Source organism: Mesoplodon mirus (assembly GCF_964341445.2).
Source record: "Mesoplodon mirus genome assembly, chromosome: 14".
Lineage (NCBI taxonomy): Eukaryota > Metazoa > Chordata > Mammalia > Artiodactyla > Ziphiidae > Mesoplodon > Mesoplodon mirus.
This window is the reverse complement of record NC_138990.1, coordinates 59003558-59021220: the sequence shown is the minus strand read 5'-3', so window position 1 is coordinate 59021220 and position 17663 is coordinate 59003558. Positions and strand designations below refer to the sequence as shown.

At 42.2% G+C, this 17663-nt stretch overlaps 1 protein-coding gene across 1 annotated transcript; it reads left to right on the top strand.

Annotated features, from left to right (window-relative positions):
* Positions 1 to 4179: 4179 nt before the first annotated feature.
* Positions 4180 to 16631, top strand: COX7A2L (cytochrome c oxidase subunit 7A2 like). Its single transcript, XM_082643122.1, has 3 exons — positions 4180 to 4333; positions 14142 to 14273; positions 15742 to 16631. The coding sequence occupies exons 1-3, from the start codon at positions 4262 to 4264 to the stop codon at positions 15880 to 15882; spliced, it is 345 nt and encodes a 114-aa protein (XP_082499248.1). The 5' UTR covers positions 4180 to 4261; the 3' UTR covers positions 15883 to 16631.
* The last annotated feature ends 1032 nt before the right edge of the window (positions 16632 to 17663 follow it).

The following is a 17663-nucleotide window of genomic DNA, read 5'->3' as shown; positions in this document are numbered from 1 at the left end:
AACAACCCTCCGACCCCAAACTGGACAAGGCCACTGCTAATCCTTTCATTCTATGTATGGGACAGCATTACATCTACTATATTTTTGTAGATGATGTTCATGTAAAATTGCATGAATCTTGTTCTGGATCTCAACTTTTTTCTATGCATAATTAAGTGTATTTAAGATGATTTAAAATAAATTATGAGTCATACCTCAGCCTTTCTTAACCAGTGAAATGAAATGTGATGTGTCAAAATTGAGTTAAATCCATAATCTCGGTGGATGTGCTTTTGACTTGCACATAACGAAAATCAGGCAGGCAAAAGTGAGGCAGCTCACACACCATATTGACATCCAACAATGAGAAGGTCAGAGCAGGGAGTTGATGTCAATATGTTCATCCCAAACTGCAATAAAGCTGTCCCGGCAACTGTAATCTCAGCTGCCGTTCCCCTCCTTTGGGTGAGAGAGGCACCATTCAGACCCTCAACTCCTTTGCTATGAAAATACCATGCTTTAACAAAGGTTTAATTGTTTTTCAATCATATCGATATAATCTAGATTTCAGGTTTCAAAGACAAACTTAAAATTTCCACACCAGATAGGGCTTTACTTGACAAAAAGACTAAGAGATGACTAAGCTAAGCTAAGATTTCTAATTCTGCCGCATGAAAATTACCGAATAATTGCACAAATGGTGTCATCGTTCTGAGAATCATAAAGTGCATGTAGCTTTCCATTTTGTTTTCCAGTATTGTACTGGGGATGTTTTCCTTGGGATATCACCAGCAGTTTTAAATGCTAGGAAAGTGTTTTCCCTCTACCTTCTTTTTTTGCCAAAGAGAGAGCAGACACAAGCCACAATAAAAAAGGTAACACTACACTATAACATGACACTATTATAGTCTGTTTTCCACCAGGAAAACTACCTTAGAATGGGCAAAATCTACGTGCACAAACGTGCTTCTCCAGGTTAGAAAGTTTCTACACTTTGCAGATGTGGCAGCAAAGAAACAGTAAAGTGGGGGAAAGCAGCACCTTCTGGACATCCATATCCAGGACATGCCCTCCCCATGGTAAATCAGCCTGGAACCAATGTTCATCATTCATATTTCTGCTCCCAACTGGTGACACCAAAGCCAGGTGATAGATGGCTGAAGACAGGGAAGGAGTGAAGGAATCAGTAAGAAGGGCCCACAATGACCTCAACAACTACAGGGCTCACACACTTTAACTCTGCCAGATTCACTAGCATCAAATTTTTAGAAGTCATTGCTGAGAAAATGGGAGAATTAAAAAAATTAAGAACTATTTCACAAGGAGTCATTCCTATCTACATCCAGTACAGCCATTTAAAATTTATATTGGTCTTCCATCCATTCCCGAGTGCTTTCACAGAGTGACCTGCCAGAGGCCATTAGTGCACAGCCCTCACAAATGAGAGCAGCATTCTGAGTCACTTGAAGCCAGACTGGCATTTGCACTCACTCAGATCACTTGGCGATTAACAGGCTTCTCTGCACTAGGAATTGTGGTCACTTCCCCTCAGAACAGGATCTAGGAAACAACCTGAAAGGATCATGATCTAAAGAAAGATCATGCTTTGAGGTTGGGTGGGATTATGCAAATAAGAATGAGAATAGGGTGCTTCAGTGCTGTCAGAGTGTGCTGTGTTTTATTTGGGAAATGAGACAAAATCTTCCTATGATCAGCCACTCCATGTGACATCCCAACCCACACTCTGCTACTGACATTTTATCTCCCACTGAACAGCCTGGCTGTTGTAACATTTTCAGGATTCTTAATTTATGTCTTGCAGAATCTAAAATCAGTTGGCAGGAACTTTAAGAAAATAACCAGTGTTGACAGGCACCTTTATACTTCAAGAAGCTGGTACACCTTAGTGCTGCTAAAAGTTGGGGAATGTTCTCTACTTTCTTCTTCTAAAATATGTCTAGAAGACAGTGGGATGGAGATAGGGAGCTGTCCTAAATCATTTGATTTGTCTTTTCAATCTAAACTCTGTGAAAGACCTTTCTTTCCACCCAATATCTGCTAACAAGCTCATTCTCCTTTCATGGTGTGAGTGACTCCAGCATTTAATTATTAATTAAATTAGAGTAACAAAGAAAAATTAACTGAGGTTCTTATATGTAGCCAAGAACCATGGAAAAGTAAAATGACTCAAAAGTAAGATCAGCAATGTAATGTTTGTGTAAGCTTCATAACCTACCGAACTGTTGATTCTCAGAACACTAGGGAGGGAAGATAGTCTGATGATGACGATTCCTACTTTACAGAAGAGAAAGCGAGGCCCAGAAAATGTAAATAACTAGCTGCAAATCACTCAGCCTTGAAGAAATTGCGACTCAAACCCAAATCACAGGTTCTTTCCATTATATCACAGTGCTGCTTTGTAAAAGTAGCGACTTTGAATTGGTCGATCACATGAATATGCTAGAACCTTTGCTCTTGAGTCTTGGCAGTGCTGAACACTTGGCGCTCTCGGGTTTACACCTGTCAAAGCCAGGATGCTGGTGTACACCCTAACTCTGGAGTACTCAGCCTCCATCCTCTTCTCAGAGTGGAGTTATATACTTATCCATTATGTAGTGCTTCAGAGTATAGACTCTTGAGCCAGGTCACTGGCTCTGCCACTCACTAATAACTGACCTGGGCAAGTTACTTAACTTTTCTGGACCTCATTTTCCTGTACAGTAAGATGGAGATGATAACAGCGCCTATCTCATAGGATTGTTGTAAAGATTAAATGAGTTTATGTAAAATGCTATGTACAGGTTAGTGTCACCCATCTGTTTGCCACATGCTTTCATAAGTGCACTATAGGGACTTCCCTGGTGGTCCAGTGGTAAAGAATCCGCCTTACAGTGCAGGGGACGCAGGTTCAATCCCACCTGCCGACGGGGAACTAAAGCCACAACTAGAGAAGAGAAAACCCACATGCCATAACTAGAGAAGAGAAAACCCACACGCCACAACTAGAGAGAAGCCCACGCACCACAACGAAGAGCCCGAGCACTGCAACGAAAAAAGATCCTGCGTGCCGCAACTAAGACCCGACGCAGCCTAAAATAAATGAATAAATAATAAATCTTAAAAAAAAGACCCAGTGCTTTCTTTCTAAAAATGAACTATAAATGCACCTGTAATATGCTTATGAAAACCTCTGGTTAGATGATAAAGCCAAGAAAAGCTTTGCTCCATTCCAGGAGGTAGGAAACTAGTATACTCCTTTTACACAGTACCTTGCACATAATGGAGATTCAAAAAACATTTTTAAATTGAACTGAAGTGGATAGTACCATAACTGAAAGTGGTAGTCCTAATCTTTCAGGCTCAACGTCCAGATTTTTCAAGTATTTCTAGTCCACCTCCCCTCCACTCCCCACCTCATCTATCTCGAAGGGCAGAGACCAGGAAAAGGATGGGCAAACAGTTCCCACAAAGCTCAGGTAAGAGTAAAAATCAGTTCTGAGAACTGTGCAAAATTTATGTCCTTGTGCCTGAAGTTCAAAGGGCACGATGTATTTCCTCTTCAAAAACCCAGGAGGCTATCTTTATATATTATTGGGGCGAAAATCCTAACAGCCCTCAGTAACAAACAGCTTGCAGCAGGTGTTACCAATTTTTCTTATTTGCTTCCCCTAGATTGCCAGAGAAGCCTGGCCGACGGATCCATACTCCTGAGCCCACTGAGCGAGAGTGGGACGCTTCACGAGGTGACCTAGGTTTGGGAGGAGTTAAGTTTCGGAAAGGGAGAGACGCCTTCAAGACAACTACCAGGTGGCCGCCCCACAGCACGGGCTCTCTGGGAGGTAAAGAGCGTATTCACCCCGCCCAGCCCCTCCCCTCCCCTCCCGCCCTAGGCCCCGCCCCGAGCCCGCCCCCTCAACCCCGGCAAGTCCCTCAGCCTCCCGCATGATCGGCGGGGCGCTTGCGCAATTCTTAGGGCGTCTTGGTACTGCCGGAATCCAAACGTGACGGAAAGAGACAAGCTCGTATTCCCTACACACCGCGCTACAGCGGCTTTCCGCGCTGCCCTAGAACTTGTTTTGCCCTTTTGGCCCTGAGAACCTGGCTTCACTTTCCATTATGTATGTGGCTTAAGAGGGCATGTTTTAAATTAGGCGATCCCCGGGCAGCCCGCCTATTGGCGCAGGGTCCTTGGGCTGATCCTTCGGCAGACACCCGGGAAGGCGGGGTCCTTCTCTGAGGCGGTCGCGCGGGCAGTGGCTGCCTGAAGTAGACACCGGGCAACATGTATTATAAGTTTAGTAGCTTCACGCAGAAACTGACGGGAGCGTGGGCTTCCGACGCCTATATCCCTCAGGTACGGGTAGCGCCGCGCCGGTTCGGACAGGAGAAGTGGCGGCCCGAGTCTGCGCCTGGCAGTCTCAGCGCCGGAGCCAGGCGAGGCTTCTGCCCGCGCTTCGGTTTAGTTGGTCCCTCACCTCTTGTCACGCACTTGCCGTGGCCATGGAGGATCCTAATTCTGTAGCTGCTCCCCGGCGAGGCTGGCCTGGTGTGGAAGTTGGGCCTGGCACTCAGCAGCGGTCAAGGTGACCCCCGAGGTCGTTGCTGGTGGCTCGTGGGGTCGGCGGGGCCCAGAATGTGACCCGACCGAGTCCGAAGTTTGGCCCTGTCCTTTTTTTAAGGAAGTCCAGCTTTCAGTCTCCTCAGTGCCCCATTGTCATCCTCCTGCCGCAGCCCAACAAAAGACAGCCTCATCCAAGCACCAGATTTGGGAGCTGGGGTGACGGTACCAGCGGAAGCCATAGGGGCAAAAGGGCCTGTGTGATTAGAATTAGGAGACTTAAAGAGTTAATTCAAATGTTTGGGTGAGTCTTCGCAGTTAACGTGCAAAGAGCTGACATGTTTCCAGCTGTAAAATGGTTGATGGTTGCTCTTGAGTGGTCTGAAAAGTATTGCGACTTCACTCAGATTTTGCCAATTGGAGTATCAGTCTCAGATTTTGCCAATTGGAGTATCAGTCTCCAGTAGTGTAGAGATGAAAAACTTTAGAGTCCCAGACTCTTAATTTGGGCTCAAATCCTGGTTTCGCTGCTTTAATTTTATTACCTTGATCAAGTGTATTCATTGTGAGCTCAGTTTCCTTTAGGGCAGCTGGAGTACAGATTAAAAGAGGTGTGTGTCATGTGACTAGCAGTCGTTGGCAGGTGGCTATTACTGGATAAGTGGTAGCTATTCTTGAGAACCTAAGTCTGAGATACCATCATTTTCATTCTCAGTCCTCAGGGTAGGTAGGGAAGGGTTGATGAGATATGCAGTTGGAAAACTGGACTGGAACAGTAAGGGCCCCAGGTGGGGTGTAAAGGATGCTCCATTGTTGTTACCTTCTCTTTCTTCTGTGGAACACCGCAACTTGCTCAAGGGGTAGGATGTTTAAGAATGATTTCAATCTAAGATTAGATGTGCTGTTAACTAGGATAGGGAGGGCAAGAAAAAGAGCACGTTTTTTGGGGGTGTGGGGTTGGGGAGGAAGGGTCCAGGTTTATAAATATTGAGTTCGTGATGAGATGTCATGTCTGATTGCAGCTGGATTTATGAATAAGGAGTTTAATAGATCTAGGTGTCTTCAGCCCGTAGGTGGTAGTAGAAGCTGTGCTGGGGGAGATCATCCAGGGAGCAAGCACATGGGGAAGAAAGATGGAGTTACGATTAGATTACAGAAACAGGAAGGGAGAGTGGAGGAGGAAAATTTATCATAAGAACAATCCAGGGTTAGAAGGGAAAGCAGCGTGGTGTCGTTGAAACCAAATTGGTAGTGAGGTCTAAAGAAGGAATTGACAACAGTGATTTATCTTACAGATTATAAGAAATAGCTATTTCTATTATATTTGCTTCTATAAAGAAGCAAATATTCTTAAAACATAAAGATGTCTATTTTTCAGCACATTTTTGACAAACACTGTGTAACCCACACCCTTATTAACATATACAACATTACATCACTCCTAGGAAGTTCCTTTTTACTATTGCCCTGTCAATCCATGTCCATCTTCCTATTCTTATTTTTATCACTATAAATAGATAGTTTTGCCTGTTTTTGAATTTCGTATAAATGGAACCACACAGTACTGTTTTGTTTAAGCCTTCTATTTCTCAATATTTTTGAGGTTCATTCATGTTATGTGTATTAGTAGTTGGTTTCTTTTATTGCAGTATAGGATTTCATTGTATGAATATATCACAATTGATCTATTCCATTGGTGGTTGTAGAATTTCTTTCAGTAGAGTTTTAGCATAATCTAGATTTTGTTATCTAGTAAGAAAAAGTGAAATTTTAAACTAAAACTGACACATCTTGAAATTAATTGGCACTTAGAGCAGATATTACCCGAAGATGCATTTGGTACAGAGAGGGATTAAAGATTTCTAGCTCCACTTGAATTGTGTTTCTCTTGAGAATTTGGACTTCTTAATTACTTAAGGATTTCTTAAGTTATGTTGAAAGAAGTGATATTATGTAGGCTTTATATGAATTGCAGATTTCAGAGTGATTGTGACAGGTATCCCCAAACCAAGGGTTCTGACTTTGGTAATCAGGAGTACTTCAATTTTTCCTTTCTTGGAAACATTTAAAATGTTAGCATACTGTAAAATGTAGGTGTTTGTAACTTTCAGTATTATGTAAAGTGAATAATCTAACATGCATTGAGTAACCTTATATAGAAAAGCTAGTTCTCTAACAATAGTACAGGTAGAGATTTATAAATCAATCTGATGCCAAGTAATTGTCAGGAGGGTATTTTCCAGTGGTTGAGTGAAGAGCATTTTGCTTATCTTTCTGTGTCCTTTGTCAAAAATAAATTGAGGGCTTCCCTGGTGGCGCAGTGGTTGAGAATCTGCCTGCTAATGCAGGGGACACGGGTTCAAGCCCTGGTCTGGGAAGATCCCACATGCCACGGAGCAACTAGTCCCGTGAGCCACAACTACTGAGCCTGCGCATCTGGAGCTTGTGCTCCGCAGTAAGAGAGGCTGCGATAGTGAGAGGCCCGCGCACCGCGATGAAGAGTGGCCCCCGCTTGCCACAACTAGAGAAAGCCCTCGCGCAGAAACGAAGACCCAACACAGCAAAAATAAATTAATTAAAAAATAATAATAATAAATAAATAAATTGAGGCCAATAAGCATATGAAAAGATGTTTGACATCATAAGTCATTAGGGAAATACTAATCAAAACCACAAGGAGATACCACTTCACACCTGCTAAAATAAAAAAGACAACAGGTGTTGGTGAGAATGTGGAGAAACTGGAACCCTACTACATTGTGGGGGGAATGTAAAATGGTACAGCCTCTTTGGAAAACAGTTTGGCATGTTCTAAAACAGTGAAACATAATTTTACTGTATGATCCAGCAGTTCCTCTCCTAGTTAAGATGGCAGGATATTCTAGATTAAGGGAACTGCGAGAGTGAAGGAGGAGAGGGGGGCTGCAGGGGAATCATTGAGTGGGTAAGTTTAGCTGTGGTGGATGGAGGTAGCTCATGAAGGGCCTAGGATGGTAGGACTTACTTTTGTGAGAAATGAATAGGAATTTACAAAGCAACTTGATGCTGAAAGTTGTGGTAGAGTCTTTTCCAGAGGTTGAAACAAGGGCATGGCCTCTTCCCTTTAGCTTCTTGAAAGGTTTATGATGGAGGAGTACGTATCATAACCAGAGCTATGCTTTGAAAAGATAATCTGACTGGGAGAGACCAGTGCCAGGGATGCCTGTTATACCCATAAAAGAGTTCAGGGTCTTCTCAGTAAGAATGGAGAAAGAGTCAGAGGCTGGAGATGAGTACTTAGCGCCCGGTGAAGGAGATTTTGGAAATGAGGAAGGAGGACTCCAAGATGACTGGGTAATGGGAGGATGGTGGTGTTTTCCCCAGAAACAGGTAGCTCCTGAGTAGGCTTGTGAGAAACTGGGTGAATTTTGGATGCACTGAGTGTGAAATGTCAGGGAAACATGGAGGTGGTGGTACCTAGCTGGCAATTGGAAATGAAGGACTTGGTCACTGCGGATTGAAACTTGTTTGTAGTCCTGAATCAGAATGAAAGAGCTCGTAAGTTTCTGTCATTTAAAAATTAAAACATTTTGGGAATAATTCTCTTATTTCTCCACCCTTCTTCCTCCTCCCCAAAGTTAAAAGGTAGAAGGAAAGGGGAAACTTTGGGCCAGTCAATTTTGAGGTGAAAAAAAATCATGTTTCCTTTTCTCTCTTAAAATTTGGAGCCGCTAAAGTAGACTAGGAAGAACTCAGCTACTAAACGTGGTAAAACAGTTGAATGGCTCTTAATCAGTTGTAGAGGTAGTGATTGTGTAAACAGCTAAGAGATTTGATAGTCAGCAAAACCTGTGATTTCCACTTGGTCTACAGTCCACTTATTTTAAGAACAACTTTCAGTTTTCACGTTGCTGTGGGCTGTGTGGGAGGTTCTGCCATCAAGTGCTAATTTTCATGACTTTGGTTCTGAAATATTCAAGTCTACACTGGTGAAGCTGTAGACTTCCTTAGCTTGTTTATACATTCAACAAATATTTACTAAATGTGCTCTGTGCCAGTTGCTTTTCTAAGTCTTGGGAAATAAGAACAGTGAACAAAATGTGCCTAAATCCTGACCTCATGGAGCTTCCATTGCAGTAGGGAGAGATGCAGTAAACAAAGCAGAATATAGTATGTTAGATGGTCACAGGTGCTATGGAGAAAAATAAGGCAGGGAAGGTGTGGGGAGAGGTGGTTAGCAGTATGGAGGAGGACATGCAGTTTTAAAAAGGGTGGTAAGGGGAGGTCTCACTGAGAAGGCGACATGAGGTGAGGGTGCAAGCCATGTAGATACCTGGAGAAGAGCATTCTAGACAGAAGGAACATGGCTGGTGCTTGGGAGGTTTATGGGGCTAGTCCAGTAGACTGGGGCAGAGAAAGAGGATGTAAAAGGCGGGGGCAGTGAGGGGTGCATCTCATAGGGTTCTGAAAGCCATTTAAGTACATTGAGTTTTGCTCAGGGGGATAGGAGGCCTTTATGAGGGTTTGAGCTGAGTAGTGACATCCTCTGTTTTTTTGGGGTTTTAAAAATTATTTATTTATTTATGTATGTATGTATGGCTGCGTTGGATCTTCATTGCTGTGCATGGGCTTTCTCTAGTGGCGAGCGGGGGCTGCTCTTCGATGCGGTGCGCGGGCTTCTCATTGTGGTGGCTTCTCGTTGCGGAGTACGTGCTCTAGGGTGTGTGGGCTTCAGTAGTTGTGGCACACGGGCTCAGTAGTTGTGGCGCATGGGCTTAGTTGCTCCGCGGCATGTGGGATCTTCCCGGACCAGGGTTAGAACCCGTGTCCCCTGCATTGGCAGGCAGATTCTTTTTTTTTTTTTTTTTTTTCTTTTTGCGGTATGCGGGCCTCTCACTGTTGTGGCCTCTCCCGTTGCGGAGCACAGGCTCCGGACGCGCAGGCCCAGCAGCCATGGCCCACGGGCCCAGCCGCTCCGCGGCATATGGGATCCTCCCAGACCGGGGCACGAACCCGTATCCCCTGCATCGGCAGGCGGACTCTCAACCACTGCGCCACCAGGGAGGCCCGGCAGGCAGATTCTTAACCACTGCACCACCAGGGAAGTTCCTGACATCCTCTGTTTTAACACAATTACTGGTTGCTGCATTGAGAGTAGACTGTAGGGCAGCGAGGATGGAATAAAATCAGGATGACCAGTTAGCAGGCTGTTTTAAAAATCTAGGAGTTTGGACCAGAATGTGGATTGGTGAAGATAGGTGAGAAGTGGTCAGATTCTAAATATAGTTTGAAGGTAGAGCCAAAAGGATTTTCAAATGTGTGAGTGAGAGGTATTAAGAACAATTTCAAGGTTTTTGGCCCAAGTACCTGGAAAGATGGCGTTATCATTTATTGAGATGAGGAGGGGCATATTTGAGGCTCATAATTCCTCTAAGTTGGGGCAGCCGTAGCCCTGGAAGGAGGCCTAGGCAAAGGGATTTGCTGTAGATCCCTTCCTGTAAATATAGCTTCCTGGTCTACTCTTGAGAACCCTCGTGCTAGTCTTATCTAGCTGCCTTGAAACACTGGAAACCTTGACTGCTCTTATATTGTTAGGAGGTTTAATTATGGGTAGGGTGAAGTACCTTAGCACCATTTGGATTCTTTTTAACCTGTGGGGCCAAGACAGCTGATTACTGATGGTGTGGTGTAATAAACATGTGTGGGTTTGAATCCCGTCTTGTGACTTTTTTTTTTTTTGCGGTACGCGGGCCTCTCACTGCTGTGGCCTCTCCCTTTGCGGAGCACAGGCTCCGGACGCGCAGGCTCAGCGGCCATGGCTCACGGGCCCAGCTGCTCCGTGGCATGTGGGATCTTCCCGGACCGGGGCACGAACCCGTGTCCCCCTGCATCAGCAGGCGGACTCTCAGACACTGCGCCACCAGGGAAGCCCTTGTCTTTTTTTTTTTTTTTTTTTTTTAACATCTTTACTGCTTTACTTTTTTTTTTAAACATCTTTACTGTAGTAAGTATAGGTGCTTTACAATGGTGGGTTAGTTTCTGCTTTATAACAAAGTGAATCAGCTATTTGTATACATATATCCCCATATCCCCTCCCTCTTGCGTGTCCCTCCCACCCTCCCTATTCCACCCCTCTAGGTGGTCACACAGCACTGAGCTGATCTCCCCGTGCCATGCAGCTGCTTCCCACTAGCTATCTGTTTTACATTTGGTAGTGTATATATATCAGTGCTACTCTCTTACTCGTCCCAGCTTACCCTTCCCCCTCCCCGTGTCCTCAAGTCCATTCTCTATGTCTGCGTCTTTATTCCTGTCCTGCCCCTACGTTCATCAGAACCATTTTTTTTTTTTTTTAGATTCCATATATATGTGTTAGCATATGGTAGTTGTTTAAAAATATGGAACGCTTCACGAATTTGCATGTCATCCTTGTGCAGGGGCCATGCTAATCTTCTCTGTATCGTTCCAGTTTTATTATATGTGCTCCTGAAGTGAGCACACTTATGACGTTTCTGAGCTTTGTTTTAATCATCTGTAACATGGGCTGGTAATACTTAATTTATGGGGTTGATGTGAAGAGTAGATTTCGTTATGAAGATTGTGTAGGAACCTGAAAAAGAATGTTTATTATAAGTGAAAAAAGTAGAATGTGGGGTTTTGCACTGTGACTATAAAGATTAAAATATGCCTATGAAAAGATTGGAGGAGGGCTTCCCTGGTGGCGCAGCGGTTGAGAATCTGCCTGCTAACGCAGGGGACTCGGGTTCGAGCCCTGGTCTGGGAAGATCCCACATGCCACGGAGCAACTAGCCCCGTGTGCCACAACTACTGAGCCTGCGTGTCTGGAGCCTGTGCTCCGCAACAAGAAAGGCCGCGATAGTGAGAGGCCCGCGCAGCATGATGAAGAGTGGCCCCCGCTTGCCACAACTAGAGAAAGCCCTCGCACAGAAACGAAGACCCAACACAGCAAAAATAAATTAATTAATTAATAAACTCCTACCCCCAACATCTTCTTTAAAAAAAAAAAGATTAGAGGAGAACATACAATTCATAATAATTGATGGGATAAAATAATGGGATTATAGGTAACTTTAAAATTCGATATTCTAAACTTTACAGTATTATAAATGGAAATATGGAATTATTTTAAACTGTTAAGATGGTTGGTAACTCCTGTTTTGAGATGATCTTGTTCAAAAACTTTGCTAAAGTTTTGAATCACTTGACAGGTAAACAAATACAAAGCAACTAGGTATAATCCCATCTAAAAATGCTCTCACATTAGTCCTGTCAAAACATGAATTTAATTTCAAACCAGTTTTGGAGTTGCTTGGTAGGAAGGGTTTTAAATTTTTGCATTCAAGGGGAAATATGATCATAAGGAGAAAATACAAAGAGCTCACAGAATGATAAGGGAGTGTCTAAAATTCTCCAGTTTAAAGAGAGAACTTTTTTATAGCCTTGTTATCTCAGTAGTTGGAGCCCCTGTTCTGTCTCTGACTCCTAAGTCTCTGAGTGTGTTATATTCCAAATGTAGATTAACAGCTTACTAGGCAGACTTTCTCTTCAAATGGATTGTTTTTGAGCAGTAGTTGACGGGAGGTAGCAGGGGCAGGTAGGTACTTAAATGCCAGGGTTCTGGACTTGAGAGAGGCTTGAGTTCCCACACTTGGCTGTTTTTGTTATGGGGTCTCAGGCAAGTCACCCTCTTTGATCCAGTTTTCTCCTCTGTAAAAAGGGAAAGGTAACATCTCCCTAGGATTGCTGTAATGATGCGTATGAAATGCTTAACATGATGCTGGGCACATAACAAGAGCTTGGTAGATATTAGCTGCTATTATTCCATAATACTGATATCCATAATGGCAGAGAATGAATGTGTCTTATTCATTATGTATTTTCAGTATAGAGTAAGTACTCAGTAAAATATGTTGAATGAGTGAAAGAACAGAAAAAAAGGCCGTGATTCATTCCCATTTATGGGACTGTGTCAGAAGAAATAGAAGCCAAAATTACTTTAATGCCTTTTTGTTGCTCTGTTGATCCCAGTGCCTGCCTGGTGGGAGTAACATTGAGGTTTTCAATATGTGATCTTTAGAATAGGTCTCTTGTCAATTATAGGTAAAGTTAGGTTTTTTTGAAGAGATCAGGTACAGTCTGACAACTCTTATTAATTTGAGCAAAGGATTACCTTTTTCATCTGTAAAAATAGAGAAGAGGCTGAGCTTGAATTTTGCTTGCTAACTTTAAGATTTTATTTTTCTGAGTTAGAATTTAATATAAAAGGATATGGTTTTATTGATTTGTAACTCTAAGTTCCTTAGTGTGATCTGTAGGTAATTTTGGAGAATCATTTATCTATCTGCCACTGTAGGTTTACTCTGTCAGATAGAAACCCAGAGTTCCCTTTTGTTTTGTTTTTTTTAAAACAGCTTTGTTGGGATGTAATTCACATACCATACATTTACTCATTTAAAATATACAATTAAATGGTTTTTAGTGTATTCACAGACAGTGTGCAACCATTACCATGTTAATTTTAAGCATTTTTATCACCTCAGAAAGAAAGCTATACCTTTCAGCTATCACCTTCCTCTCCCTTAACACCCCCCTGTCCCCTGTCTCCCCCGTCCCTAAGCAGCCACTAATTTACTTTCTGTCTCTGTAAATATCTGTATTCTGGACTTTCATATATTTGTGGTTTTTTGTGACTGACTGCTTCTACTCAGCGTACTGTTTTTAAGGTTTATCCATATTGTAGCATGTATCAGCACTTCATTTTTCTCCCCCCTTAGGTTCTTTTTAAGACGGTGTGTTTGTCCTTCCTTTCTCCATCACATGTGGCTGAGGCAGCTGCTGAGCTCCCGAATCTCATTCAACTTATGTTTATTGAATGCCTGCTGTGTCCCAGACACTGCTTTAGGCACATGCTACTTCACGCAGTCCTTTCAGTGGTAGACACTCTGTGTATGTAGTACATGTGTATTGTTGTACACACGTCACAATGAGAACGCTGAGATTTCCTTTTTTATTTTTACAGTATATGTTTTTTAACTTACAGGTTTATTAATGCCAGAAAGTTCAGTTGCTCTGCTGTAATTGTTTTGTTTTGTTTTCTGGTCCTGAAAGACAGCTCTCTTCCCATTACAGGCTATTCCAGATTGAGATATTTCTCTACTGTGTCTGGAAAGTTTCTGAAGTCCACTTCAGGGCTCGAGATTCCATGTTGGTATACCTACTCACTCAGAGGAGAAAAGGGACAGCCAGGTTTCTTTTGAAATTTAACCCAAAGTTCATATAGATGATAAATGTTTTACTGGTTTGATGAGAAGATAGACGCAGTGGGTTTATCTGGAAGCTTAGATTGGGCCTTTGTTGTGGTTTGCTTCTCCCCCGTCCCCCTCCCCCACCTTAATAGGCAAGAGAGTTCTTGACTATGTTTGCTCTGGGAATGGGCGCTAGGGTGTTGGAAGTTTAGGGACTTTAAACCTAAATGCTTTGTAATGCAGAGTTGGGGACTTTCCTTCTCTCTTGTGTGGTGGAATCACTGACAGCCTTCTCCTGGAAAGGCTTGTTCACATGCCCAGACATACTTTCAACTTGACCTTTTCCTTTTTTCCTGCAGGGATTAAGGCCTGTGGTTTCCACAGAAGCACCGCCTATCATATTTGCCACACCAACTAAACTGAGTTCCAATTCTACTGCATATGATTATGCTGGGAAAAATAAAGTTCCAGAGCTGCAGAAGTTTTTCCAGGTGAGAGAAGACACTAGAACAGTGAAGGCTGTGAAGTAAATAGACCTAAAAAACCCCTACAAAATGGAGTCTTAATCTAGTTTGCTACTCACTTCCCTGTTGTTCCTTAAATAGAATTCTCTTGATTTTAGTTTAAGCCATAAACTGGTAGAACTTCATGTAGGTAGAAACTGATAAAAGAGGAGGGTGATTAATTTCCTCATCAGTATTTAAGGTTATGCAGATTTTTAAATTGCATATGTAGCTGTTGATCATCCATTGGATGGAGGAAGCAATAGCATATATAATATATAATAATACTGTGAATAATCCAGTATATATTAGGCTTTGTGACACATGCAGTGACTTCTGGCAATGTTTTCTTCTAGTTGTTTTTTGCTTGCTTGGTATTAAAATTCACTGAACTGTTGCTAGAAGTGGAGGAGGCTCTCTTGGGTTTGCTGATTAGCAGAGAAGCTAGGATTGGACTTAAAAATATTATTAATGTTAGGGCTTCCCTGGTGGTACAGTGGTTGGGAGTCCGCCTGCCGATGCAGGGGACACGGGTTCGTGCCCCGGTCCGGGAAGATCCCACATGCTGCGGAGCGGCTGGGCCCGTGAGCCATGGCCGCTGAGCCTGTGCGTCCGGAGCCTGTGCTCCACAACGGGAGAGGCCACAACAGTGAGAGGCCCATGTACCACAAAAAAAAAATATATATATATATAATTAATGTTAATCTACCTACAGATAATTGAGAGGTCAGTGACTCGACTATATCTCAGGTATCGTGGGAGTGGCAATAGCTGTTACTGCTGTTGCTGGAAGGTAGCTTCCCCCTCCTCAAAAATATGTCCAGATTTAGGACCAGCTTGGGGACTTTTGATCAGTTTAATGTCTTTTAATCTGATAACTCAGACTTGAGTGGGCATTTGGGGTCTTGAGTTGCTGTGGGGAGGGATCTTGGAGACTGCAAAATAATGGATTAAACATTTTACGGAGTCTCATTATTAAATAGGGGTTTAGCAGCTTAATAGAAAGAAGGTAGTTGAGTACAAAATGGACATGAACCTGTTAACTGACCTGGTGTGCTTAGACTTTATCCACTAATGATCAGAAGTCAGACTAAATGTAGAGCATTTCTTGTGCCTACAGGTCTTTGATTAGCTGCTGATTACCTTTGCCTTTAAAAAAATTCACCAGTGCTCCTTTTGTAATTAAGCAATATATGATAAATTCCTTAGAAATTTGGAATTTGTTGCACACATGTTCCTGAGGCTGCATTTTGGAGAATGACTTTGGACTTACAAACATTAGCTACATTAGTAAGAAATATACCAGTATTTCAGTTAACATTCTAGTAGATTTGGGCTTTTTCCACTGCAGTGCGTTGATGGATTAGTTATAAAGTAGAGACATTTGTTCTATATTAGCCTAAATTGTAAAATCTTTTTCTTATCAGCCATGTCCTTGATAATTCTTTCTTTCAAGAAATCTGACGGTGTGCCCATCCACCTGAAACGCGGCTTGCCTGACCAAATGCTTTACCGGACAACCATGGCGCTGACTGTGGGAGGGACCATCTACTGCCTGATCGCCCTCTACATGGCATCACAGCCCAGAAACAAATGAGTTAGGCTGCAGATGACTGGTTTGCTTTTTAGCGTAAATCCTTTGAATTTTCATTTTTCATTATTTCTGTAAAAAAAATTTTTTTTTTTACTCGAATGACCTACTTAACATTCTTCAAGAAAAACAGAAATTAAGACAGTATTTTGGTTTGTTATGAAATGCACATGGCCTGGCAGAGCTCATTCGACAGTTAAAACTATTGTTTAAAGAAATGCTGCTGCTCTCTGCATTTGGGCTTCTGATTTCCCTGGAGGTTCTGAATGAAGGTTGCACACAGTCTCATTATGGCAGTCTGTGCTGAGGTCCTTGGGGACTTTTGGTGGAGTTTTGAGCTTGGGATGGAGAAGGCTTTTTGGATTTGGATGTGACTGAGGAAGGAAAACAAGCTAAGGCCGGGCACATGAGATGAGAGATTTTGAGTTAGTAGTCACCTTGGGGATTTTTCCATCCTGCAGTAAAATGTTAATAGAAATTATTTGCAGTCTGCCTCTGTTCATTGGGCAGTTTGTTTCAAAGGGTTATTTGCGTCATCTCAGATCTTTAGTGAAATTTTATGTGTAATTGTTATGTATTTATTCCACCATGGGAACAGAGAACACCTGTTTAGTGTTGCACTTTAGACCAATGTCTGTTTTATTAATACAGCTGTGACACAAATTCTCCTTTACCTTTTAAAAATGTTATGGCTTTAAATTATGATTTATTTTAATTGTGGAATAAATACATGAATGAAAAAAATCTCAAGTTTGAAGTCCTTTTAAATAAGCTTTCAAAATAATTTCAGAACATACCAGAGGCATCTTAAACCCGAGTCTAATTTCTTTCTTTTTAATTAGACACTAGGTAATCTTTACAAAATGGTTCCTCAAAGTCAAGTAATAGGAGGCGAATGGCATATTCATGATTACCATACGGTTCCTTGTAAGAAACTGCCTTCCCCCTTAGTGAAATGTGTATGTAACATGCAGTTCATTTAGACAGTAATTTCCTGTGTTGTCACAATTGGTAGACTTCACATACCCTGTATTAATGCTGGAAAAAGGTGGAATTTTATTATATAAAGTGGTGGTCTGTATTTTGCCGTAGCAAAGAACAGTAGTAACCTCTTACTGAAGATAAAATATGGCGTGTGAAAACAGTCAGTATCATTCTCACAGGCTAGGAAGCCCTTATTTGTCTGTACAAGTCTAAACTTCCTTGGTATTTCCCCCAAGTTTTTACTTTGAAAAACTTCAGAATACAGAAAGATTGTAAGAATAGCACAATATACACCTGTATGTTCTTCACTTAGATCACCAGTTATCAATATATTGTCCACTTCGCTTTTTCTTGCTCTCTCAAACACAGGCACACATAATGAATGTATATACATAATACACACACACACACACACACACACACACACACATATTTGGTTTTTGCTGAATCATTTAAGATTAAGCTATGGAATTGTAATTCAGCCATAAATACTTCAGCCAGTATCTCCTAAAAATAAGGACGTTTAGTTGTCATGTCCCTTTAGTCTCCTTTTATCAAGAAAAGTCCCCACTGTCCTTCATGACATTGACCTATTTGAAAAATTCAGGGTAGTGTTTTGTAGAACATCCTTCAATTTGGATTTGTCTTACTGTCTCATGATTGGATTCAGGTTGAGCAGTTTAGTCAGGAATTCTTTGTGTATGGTGTGGTGTTCTTATTCTATCAGGTGGCACTTGATACCAGTTTGTCCCATTATTGGAGAGTTGAAGTTGGTTAACTTAATTAAGATGTTGTCTGCCTTG